General features: G+C 40.0%; 1 protein-coding gene across 2 annotated transcripts; it reads right to left on the reverse strand.

Annotated features, from left to right (window-relative positions):
* Positions 1–444: 444 nt before the first annotated feature.
* On the reverse strand, positions 445–11,208 carry sc5d (sterol-C5-desaturase). 2 transcript variants are annotated; one of them, XM_063038700.1, is made up of 5 exons: positions 11,070–11,208; positions 4,400–4,617; positions 3,186–3,318; positions 1,599–1,699; positions 445–1,151 (listed from the first exon to the last, which is right to left on the reverse strand). In XM_063038700.1, exons 2-5 carry the CDS (start codon positions 4,607–4,609, stop codon positions 714–716), a joined length of 882 nt encoding a protein of 293 aa, XP_062894770.1. In that variant the 5' UTR covers positions 4,610–4,617; positions 11,070–11,208; the 3' UTR covers positions 445–713. The 2 variants fall into 2 exon arrangements, with proteins under 2 accessions (XP_062894770.1, XP_062894769.1); XM_063038699.1 differs by having other exon boundaries at positions 11,047–11,200.
* Between the last annotated feature and the right edge of the window lie 435 nt (positions 11,209–11,643).

The following is an 11,643-nucleotide window of genomic DNA, read 5'->3' on the forward strand; positions in this document are numbered from 1 at the left end:
AAGATAGGTTGGGAAGTTCAGTTAAAAAATTCTAAGATTAATTACACTTCAACCTTAAAGTAGCAGAGCATTTTACTACATAATCCCTCACAAGAACAGAACAATCAGACAAGATAAACTAAACATTAAACAAGACTAAGCAAGATGGTTTAAGCCCCAATAGTTAACAGTATTTCATTTCAGATGCAGTGTTATTTAATCACTGAAAATACACTGTACATTTCTATTTCTAAGACATTCAAAAATACATGGCACAGAATTTTTGCCTAAATGCTTGTAATCAGATTCATAATAATCCAGATCTTTCAACCATTCTATTTTCATTATGTAGTTCATAAAAGCAGACATCCAAGTATCACCTGTACCCTACTTGTGATGTGCAGTGATACTACAGCAACTGTTTCAATAGTACACCAAGGCCATGACACCCAAGATTTCCAAATATTCATAATTAAGGTACATTTAATATGTAGCCAGTGGCTTACTTTCCAAAGAACTATATCCAATCTGTAAAGAGGAATAGACGTGGGGTTTACACCACAATCTCACACAAAGCTACAAATTTATTCTGCTTGTTTCAAATTGGTCTCACTTGCAATAATGCAGGAAATAGGAGCAGATCATTAGGTATATCATGTGTCAGAATTGCTCTGGGTGAAGATAAGGAGCTCCACTGGGATTAAACACGAGCAACAAAGGAGAAAGGAAGCTGCTTATTCTCCTTTCTGGATTTTCCGCTCAGATGAATGAGCATTAGTGTAAAGCTTCTCCTTTTCCTTCAGGTTCCTCAGGTAGTCCTGTGGCCCTTTGCCTTCCAAGGCCGAGGGGTACTTATAGGAACCTCCAATTCGGTCCCACAATGTGAAATACTGGCCATAGTTATAGTCAAAGTACAGATGGTGATCTGTGTGATGAGCTGAGCCATTAATGACACCCTCAAGAACTCTGGGGACTCTGTAGTCCCCGTCGTGAATGGACACTGTCCAAATGTTGACAAAGATGTAGAGACCCAAGTAAACCACCTTGTGTAGCGGGAAGAGGAATGGGTAGATGTGATATGGGATGCTCTGCAGGAAGCCGTCCACTGGATGAAAAGCATGACTTGCAAAAGGAGTCGGGATCTTCCAAGTATGATGAGGCTTATGCAAGTGCTGTAGACAACACCAGAAGTTACAATTCATACTAATATTAAGGTACATGATCAAGACCACACGATGTATCATTAATCAACTAACATATAAAGCAGGGTCAGTTGAAAGGAAAAGACAATAGTGTTATATTTAAAAATTAATGTACAAGGGAAATAATGTCAACAACATCAATGCATTTCAAAACTTTAAGCATGCAAATAAGAATGTAGAGTCCATGAGTCAGCAGCACTAAGAGGGATAGAACTAATGAATAGCTCCTGCAAAGAGCTGAAACAATTAAAACAGGACAAATGTGCTGGAATATGCAATGAGATAGCAACTAGCCACATCTGAATATCTTTCTCCCACTTGTGCATTTCTGGAATGTGTATAATTGTTGAAATTAACTTGTCATTCTCAGATCTCTGCAAGCAAGCAAACCCTGTAATCTAAACCCAAGCTTCTTACTTTGTAGAGGAGCCTGTGATGGAGAAACCGATGGATCCAGTAGATACACATGTCCGTGAAGAAGAGGAAGAAGATCATACTGAGCACTACTCCAAACCAACCTGAAAAGAAAGGAAAGTCGGAAGCTCAGTATACAGATCCCTCAACTATTGAAGATTGTTTCATAACTTCACTCAGTATCATACCTACATTTCATAATTTGGTGCAACACACACAAAATGTTGGAGGAACTCAGGCAGCATCCATGGAAATGAAAAAAGTCAGATGTTTTGGGCATTTTGTGTGTTCTAGATTTTCAGCATCTGCAGAATCTCGTGTTCATAATTTGGTGGTGGATGTGTGTAATGGACCACACACACTCACACACTCTACACGTATAAATAATACTACATATAACTAAGTTATATTCCAATGCCTCACTGCCATTTTAATAATTTTCTTGGTCAGTTATGGTTACTGTGAATAGCAACACAAACATGCATTTGTAGTAACACAGTTAACATCTAAAACATTTAACGATGCTTCAGAAACAAAATTTGGCAGTGAAGCAAGTAGTAATAAGTTCTAACATTCAGGCAACAAATAAAGTTCTTTCAAAATCTCAAAAAAATGTGTGATTTAAAGTAAATCTAGATCTTAAGGCCAGCAGAATAAAATCTAATTTGAAGTCAGACAAAACAACAGCACATCAGGAGTAGATCGTCAGGTCTTTCAATATGATGATAGCTTACCTTCACATGGTCTCCATTCCTTTGCAGTTCAGCTTTACCCTCAATTACTTAAGTTTTCAATAATTTCTTATTTGCTCGTTATGTGCTGAATCGTATGACGTGGGTGATCATGGTCTTTTCATGACCATGATTGTTCCTGGCAAATTTTACTACAGAAATGGTTTGCCATTGCCTTTTTCTGGGCAGTGTCTTTATCAGAAGGGTGACCCCAGCCATTATCAATACTCTTCAGAGGTTGTCTGCCTGGCGTCAATGGTGACCTAACCAGGGCTTGTGATCTGCACCGGCTGCTCATACGGCCATCCGCCACCTGCTCCCATAGCTTCATGTGACCCCGATCCTGAGGGGGAAGGGCACAAAGCAGGTGCTCCACCTTACCGAGGGGCGATCTGTAGGCTAGCCGAGGGAAGGAGTGCCTTACACCTCCCTTGATAGAGATGCATCTCTATCTTGCCACTCCAATTACTTATCTACATCCTCTGAAATTCTCTCCTCCAGCAGCTTGTGGAGGCTGGATTACCGGAAGAATTTAGAGATTTGCCATCCTCTATGGGGGCGGGGGGTGGGGGGGGAAAATCCTATACACCCAAGTTGTGAGTGATTGCTCCTGTGTCTTATAAATACATTCTCTCATTTGAAATTCTCCCACTGGTGGAAGCATAGCAACTAGCCCTTGTTATTCTCAACTGAACCTAACAAACAGGTTCAATATTGTGGCCGTCAATCTTTGGCTTGCCGTTTCAGGACTGATTTCTACAGATTAAATAAAAATGACAAATATCTTGCTCCCAAGTGGAAACACACCCAAAGGTTAGCCCATTTCCCACTTCTGTTGCACTTATTTTCGAACACTCACCATAAGGAGAATCCGCGATGTTATCATACAATTTGCTATAGCCTCGAATTTCTGCAAAGAACAGTCCGACGGTTGGAATACTTATCCATGGAAGTGACTGCATAGCATACTTTATTTCCCGCTGCACTTGATTCTACAGGAGGGAGATAATAAGCTCAGTACAGACAACACTTGTGTTACAGCTGCATGAGTAATGAACATTCACCTAAACAAAACTCAAATCACTATCCAAAACTTTGAGATATGGGATAAAACTTGCTCTTACAGAATTTAGGTGAAGAAAAAGAATAAAGAATTCCTTTTATGAATGTATTTTTCCAATGCATGCACAGATGCAGCAGAGTTACAGAAAAATTGCAATACCAAGAATGCAACTTCTCTGTAACTTATTGTTTCAATAATCCTGTAATGTTTACTTAAATTGACTTTGTTTCCAAAAATTCAGAAGAAATGAAAAACTCTTAAATATTTTCAAATGGTGGCGCGGGGGGAAATATTTAAAGCGGAGATTGATTGGTTCTTGATTATTCAGGGTATCAAACATTACTGTGAGAAGGCAGAAGAATGGGGTTGAAAGGGATAATAAATCAGCTACAATGAAATGGTGAAGCAAACTCAATGGGCTGAATGGCTTAATTCTGCTCCTATGTCTATGGGAAGGTACTTCAGCTCAGGATTTCTGTGCCATTTTCTCAGACTCCAGCTTGAGAAGTGAGATGTCTCATCCTGTTTCAATAAGGGAGAATTTCCACATTCTAACCTTTCTGTTAGGAAACCTTTCTAATCAAAATTAGTTCTTTCAGGTTTCCGTTATTCAGTGCCCATAGAAACCATTAAACACTTTACTCTGAAGGTGGATTCTGCAATATATTAATCTTCAAATAAAAATCATTACTTTTCAAGTCTCTATTTATGACACGTAGCACACTCACAATAAAGTCAGGCAAAAGATGAAGTAACACATTAAAAAAAAAGCAGAATTTACTATTTATAAGGAGCTAAACAATTTTTTTTTTTAAAACCACATTGAATGATGACAGAGAGAAATAGCACTTAAAAAGTACAACTCAGTAAACACTTTAAACTGGACCGAGTAATTTAATTCCTTGTGAGTGCATGGGGGGGGGGGTCTACATACCCAGTTGTGCCCAGTGGGTCTAAAATCAAATCAAAACAGGTAGAATCACAAAAATTCCATTGAGCATAACACTTACCGACAAATATTGAGGGTGCTTCTTCAATGTATGGTCAAAAATAAGGTAATAGCTCAAAGTTCCAAAGCAGAAATATATGGCTGCAGCTCCCAGATTAGTTACAACTAGGAGGCTAATTAGCTGACGTAGAGTGCCATCCTCTGGCCAGGAGCTGGGGTAAACATATGGTGTGAAAAAGTAGTAGTCTGCATAATGTAGTACGATATCCATGGCATAACCTGGGAATCAAAAAGGGCTCAGTAAATTATCCCTCTCTGAATCAATCCACAATGAAGAATCCAAGTCTACCACCTCTTTCAGAGCTCCATCCAGAATTTACCCATGTGGCCCAAACTGAAACAAACACTCAGCCTGTTAATCACTTGCAAGATTATATTCCTTATTTAAAAAGGTATTGAAATAATTTCACATGAAATAAGTTAATTGCAAGCAGTCTCAATTGTTCCAATACAAAAACAAATACAGTGGACTCTGGTTAATTGGGACCAGTACATTTTGGCCCAATTAATTAGCTGAAGCTTCATGGAAATAGTTAAAAAGGCACAAAAAAGACAAACTACCATTTGACTGAGTAACAAAATTTGTATTTAAATGAAACGCTACCATACTACTACAAAACCATATTAGTTCCTAATAGAACTCACCAATGGTGAGATTCATCCTGTACACTCTGCCGTGTTTCTTTGACTGTAAAGGAACAAAATCAGTGCAGCCACCTAGTGCAGATAACAACTACCTTCATACAATGCTTTCAACAATTGCCTCCTCAAAATCTTCTTTTTCATTGCAACATTCAAGATGATTGTTCATACCTTCAAACTCATCGCAGTTCCTAATTTGAAGTAGTAGAATTATTTCATTTTCACTCCCAGCCATTTCTGGCATCTCCAAGCCGAACTGCATGAAACTACAGTGAGCAAAACAGCTCTGAATGGTCTTCCTGCTTATTTCTCATCAACTATCAGTGACAGAAATCACTGCTTTTTGAACACAAGCACAACTAATGCTATTTAAAAACTGTTTGCTCTAAGCATAGTGTAGTGTTTAACAGCCACAAAAGTGCACATGACTGATGCTAGTTAGGAACTGTTTGGCAGCACTCTTCTGTCCCAATTAAGCAGAATAGTGTCCCACATAAACAAAAGGAATCCAGGCTATTTCCTCAATTAGTCTTTGTTCTTTATGCGTTGTCCCAATTAAGCAGATGCCCTGATTAACTGGAATCCACTGTACATCATTTACATGTTACTGTAGGGAGGGTTTGTCCCTCTGGAAACTGCAATAAATCACTGCACAATGTAATGAAACAGGATGGACACCTACACAATAGCTACCAATTGGTTTTCTCTGAAGGACTACACTTTAATAAGCTCACAATTTAAAAAGAATGGCAACTATGCGTCAATTACAGCTGCCCTTGAGCTGCACAAGATTTTTCTCATAGTGAGCAAAGTTGACAATTCAGAACATGTAAACAGACTTCTTTTTTAAAAAAAATACAATAGGCTATATATATTGAACATTACACAACTTAACTGTTGTTTCTGTGAATGATAGATCTCAAACACTGACAAGATTGCAGATTTATTAAATTGCCAGATTAGTAATCCAGAAATATTGATTCAAGTCCATCAATTATCAACAGTATTTAAATTCACTTTCATTAAAAAGTGAAAACTAATCTGAAGTTGACTATGCAACCATACCACCATTGTAGTACATTGTATTTAACTGATTTATAGAATCAAAATAGATTTCACTGTCTACCACAGAGTAGGATTACCTCTGACCGAGCTGGTCGTTTCAGAGAACCAGACGGCCAGTGGCGAATGAGAGAATCCAACATGAGGATAAACCATCTTGACGACATCTTTACCAATACACCTACTGTAGGACACATCCATCCACAACGACATTGGTTGGAGCAAAAACCACAACCTTCACAGAGTCAAATTCTATCTGCAACTCAAGTCGACCTCCATCATACATTCTGCTAAACAGAACTCAACACATTGCACAGGTCAAACTAGAATCTTTTAGATCCCGAAAGTCATCATCATGATCTGTAATGCCTATCATTACAATCTAGCCAAAAACCTCTTCCTACAGATGCTGCCTGGCCTGCTGCGTTCACCAGCAACTTTGATGTGTGTAGCCAAAAACCATACCCGGTTCCACCAGGAGGACAGAAATACGTTTGATGAAACACCTAGTAAAGCCGCAATCTAGGACTAATTAATGTCCTCTGGTATCAAGGCCTCTGTAGGTTTCTCATGCGTAGCCTCAAAGTTCTCGATAGTATCCTGAATGTTTCCCAACTTCAGCACCCCTAGGCCAGAGATTCCTCAAGCATCAGTGTCGATCTTCAGGTGGTTTTAAGTACATCTCTGATTTGTGTAACTATTCCCGTGTCCAACTGGTACCCCTTTACTTGTCAGAGCTTGGAATGGAGCCCTGCCTACTTGTCAAAGTTATGGATAGTGTTGTTGACCATGAACAGATAATCAGCTCACTGATCATCAGTCTAAATTTTCCCAAATCCAATCAGGGCCTTTTTAAAATATGGACAAAGGAGACGAGCTCCGGAGATGGGAGTGATCGCCATTGATGTCACAGAAGCATTTGACTAAGTGTGGAATTAAGAAGCCTTGATAAAACTGAAGTTAACAGACATCAAGGTGAAAGGCATTGCACAAAAGGGAAATGGTTGATGTTAATGAAGACCAATCATCCCAATCTCAGCACACGTCTACAAAAGATTATCGTGACTAAATCCCAGGACTAACCACCTTCAGCTGCTTCAAAAGTTCCTTCCCATCTGAATGAAGCATTTGATTATACGATACTTGGTTCCATTCATGGCCCTCGGGAAATGAATAATTCACAAAGACCTAGAAAGCAATCTGGCGTATCCCAAGAAACATTCATGACACATAATGATCACTTTTAATGAAAGTACAACTATTTATCCTCAACATTCAATGATATTAGCGCCTAATTGAGTGAAAATATAATCTATCACCTCAATGCTGTACTAAGGAAAAAAATTAACTAAGGCTTCATTTCCAGTTTCCTTATGACACAATGGGAGGCAATATCTGCCCATCGAGTCAATGTTGGCTTGTAGAGGAATCCCATTTTCCACACAATATTCCCTGAGAGCTATTCTTCCCACATTCCAGGTAACTAAACCCCAGATCCTACCACACAATACAGGCAATTTACAATGACCAAATAATCCACTGATCTGCACATCTTTGGGATGTGGGAGGAAACTCCTTAGAGCAGCTGGGGAAAACAGAAAATATGTATACTGTACACAGATGTCAGAATTGAAGCCAAGTTGCTAGGGCAGCAAGGAAGCAGTTCTACTAGCAAGAGATCCCAAGCCATCGTTTTGAAGAGAATTGTAGCTACCCCTTTCACCCTCCTATCATTTGATTATTATCTTTGCTGCTTCTGGGAGACACTGTCCATAAACTATGTATTTTCTATAAGTGACTGCTTTGAAAGCACTTCAATGGGCATCTCAAATTGTCTCACAATCAAATAACAACAAAAAAAAAATCATTAAAAGCAATGAAAGGAAACCTTTCATTTGTAAAAAATTTTGTCCACTTCAGTGTTGTGTTTGTGGGATTCCATTTACTAAACCTGAGTAGGTAAGACACATACCCACCACACTAGAATTCAGAATCAGGTTTATTATCCTGAAAGTATGTCATGAAATGTGTTGTTTTGTGACAGTAGTACAGTGCAATACATTAAACCATTACTATAAGTTGCAATAAAAAATAAACAAATAATGTAAAAAGGAATAGTGCAGTAGTCTTCACAGATCATTCAGAAATCTGATAGCAGAGGGGAAGAAGTTGTTCCTAAAACATTGAGTGTGCATATTCAGGCTCCTGTACCTCCTCCCTGATGGCAGTAACGAGAAGAGTGCATGTCCCGAGTGGTGAAGGACTTTAATGATGTATGCTGCCTTCTGAAGCATGCCTTTTGAAGATGTCCTCGATGGTGGGGAGGCTTGTAAAGTGGCTTGGAACATCCAGATATATTATGAATAACATAGCTACAAGACACTTCTGTCCAGCTCCATTCTGAAGCAAATGCTCTCCATTTCATGCACATCCTTACCATCCAGATGTTATGGAAATCTATTTCACCCTTGTAAGAATCACATATCTGATCTGAAGCACACCAATTCCTACGTTTATAGCATCCCCTTGGTACTTCAAAGTCAGCACCTAAAAGACTAACAACCAAGTAATACCATTAAGGAGTCAGGTAAAATGGATATTGTCAGTTGTACACCACAGAAAAGGTCCCTTCAGCTGAACACATCAATGACAACTGTGACATCTAAGCCAATCCCATTTACTCACATTAGACTGGCATTTCTCTGCTCCTTTCCTTTCCAAGTACCTGGCCAAATAACTTCTAACAGTGGAATTGTACCTGCCCCTCTCATTTCCACTGGCAGCTCAGTTCATATGCTCACTATCCTGTATGGAAAACCTACCAATCAGATTTCCATCAATAAATCCCCTTACACCTTGCACTCAAGCCCTTTAATTTCAGGCACCCTATCCATATTATAAACCTTTATCAGATCATCCCTAAGCCTTCCTGTGAGAATAAGCCCAAACTGATAAAACTCACATTAGAACTACATCCATCCATTCCAGACAATGTCCTGTTGAAACACTCTTGCAGTCTCTGTTACTATCATGTCTTTCCTGCAGCCAGGATTCCATACAATACTCCAAGTGCAGTCTAGCCAACATTTACTTAAAAAAAAGTTGCAGCATGACATCCCAACTCTTATACTTAATGCCTCATCCTATGAGGGAAAGCTCTATTCACTACCCTGTCCATTGGTAATGCCCTTTTCAGAGATCAATAAACGTGTAGTCCACCCAAGGTCCCTCTGTACGTCTGTATTCCTAAGGTCTCACCATTTATTGTGCAGTAACAAAAACTACAGATGTTTGAAATCTAAAACAAATATGAAAAAGTAAAATGCGGGGTGAACAGCAATGGTGCACAGCAAAACAGAGTTTACACTTTGGACTGAAGACCTTTCATCAGAATTGGGAAAGCAAGAAGCCAACTCGTTTCCTCTTTGCCTAGTTCTGATGATGGATCTTCGACCTGAAATGTTAACTTAGTTTTGCTTTGCACAGGTGCTGCTGAGGGGCATCTGAACAGATTCTCTTTCCACAATTGCTATTGTGCAAAAGGACTTGGGAGTGCTCGCTCATGAATTGCAAAAGGATGGTTTGCAGATACAACAGGTTATCAGGGGGACATTGGAATGTTGACCTTCGTTGCCAGAGGGATTGAATTTAAGAGCAGAGAGATTATGCTGCAACCAGAGTACTGGTGAAGCCTGCATTTCCAGTATCCTTACTTGAGAAAAGAATATGCTGAGATAAGGGGGTTAGCCTAGCACTGTACTCATTGGAATTCAGAAGAATGAGAGGGAATTTATAAAAAAACATAATATTATGAAAGGAATATCTTAGAGGCAAGAAAGCTGTTTCCACTGGTGAGACTAGAACTAGGGGACATAGCCCCAAGACCTGGGGGGAGGAGGTTTAGGACAGAAATGAGGAAGAACTCATTTTTCCTGAGAGTAGTGAATCTGTGGAATTCTTTGCCCAGGAAAGTAGTAGAGACAACCTCATTAAGACACAGATTAAGGGCTATGGTTATGGCTGACTAAGGCAGTTAAGTGGCACGGAGTCCATGGCCAGATTAGCCATGATATTAATAAATGGCAGAACAGGCTTGACAGAACAGATGGTCTATTCCTGCTCCTATTGCTTATTACTTGCTGAGGGGTTGCAGTATTTTTCTGATCTAACCCAGAAGTGTAGTCACTGTTGTGAAGCAGCCAACATATTCAGGCAGAGCAAGCTCCCAAAAGCAGCAATGATAGTAACCACTTTTATCAATTGTGCCATTCACCAACACATGAATATTAACCAGAACTTTATACACTGTACTTAAATAAACAGGTCAATGAATCCATCATAGCCAAGACAAAGAAAACCAAAAAGGAACTAATCCCACACCATACCCAGTCTATTTCAAAAACTGAAAAAGCTGGAAAAGATAAGGCAGCATCTCTGGAAGGAGAATAATGTTCGGATTAGCTACTCTTCCTCAGAATTAGGAAAGAGAGAAAAAGTGAGATCGTTTTGAGTAGGAGAGAAGAGTGTCTGTCATCACCATTAGAATTGAAGACACGTCAGGCTGAAATAGAGCGGGGGATAATCTGAACTCTGAATTGGGACACAAAACCTTGCACATTTCCCTCCGATTCAAATTAGTTTATTATCGCATTCACCACAGTGCAATTACATGCCTTACTCACATGAATCTTATGAAGTAAATAGTTTATACGGTAATTATAAATACAGCGACATACAAAATAGCAGATGGTGAAAAGGCTGTTAGTACAAATCTGAAGCAATGCCAAAGGAAACGCTCAAGCGACAAAATAACGGAGTAACCGAGCGAGGTAGAATTAAGAATGCGACGGAGGAAGAGGGCATTCGGCCCATCTAGTCGATGTCTGACCCATAATTGATTCCCTCCATTCCCTCCATTCCTTTCCACGCTCCACAACTACCCACCTTCCCCACAGATAATACCGGACCTTCTGGCTCGAAGAGGTAGGAAGTACACACTGAGAGCTCAATCACCCGATTCACACTGTACGAAAACCCAAGGTCTCATCAGCAATTCCAATACCGAAACGAACAACATGCCCGCCCTCATCCGTGATTGACAGTAGAAACCGGCCAATCCGATCATGCGATTCTTAGCCCCTGGTTGATTGCTCAATTAAACCACCCCGCCTTCTCTGGAGGGGCCGAGGTAGCCAATAATGGAAGGTGGGCGGGGCAATCCGGCGGGCTATTCAGCTTTGAGAGGGTAGGATTGGGTGCCACTCACATTGCGTCCTGTCAGATCCGGCTGCGATTGGCTGAGCAGTCGCCTGACTCTTTACATCACTCATAGAACCACCATCCGCCCTCTCTGCTAGGGCAGTGTTTACAGATTTAAAGAGACCAGCGTGATGATAACCCTGAGGATTACAGTAACCTGGGAAATTACAGATCCATGTGAATGGAGAAACATTCGGCCCATCGACTGTACTCTTTCATAGATGCTGACTGACCTGCTGAGTTCCTCCAACATTATGTGTGTGTTCCCTCCATAATATTTAG

This window comes from Mobula hypostoma, chromosome X2 (assembly GCF_963921235.1).
Source record: "Mobula hypostoma chromosome X2, sMobHyp1.1, whole genome shotgun sequence".
NCBI lineage: Eukaryota > Metazoa > Chordata > Chondrichthyes > Myliobatiformes > Myliobatidae > Mobula > Mobula hypostoma.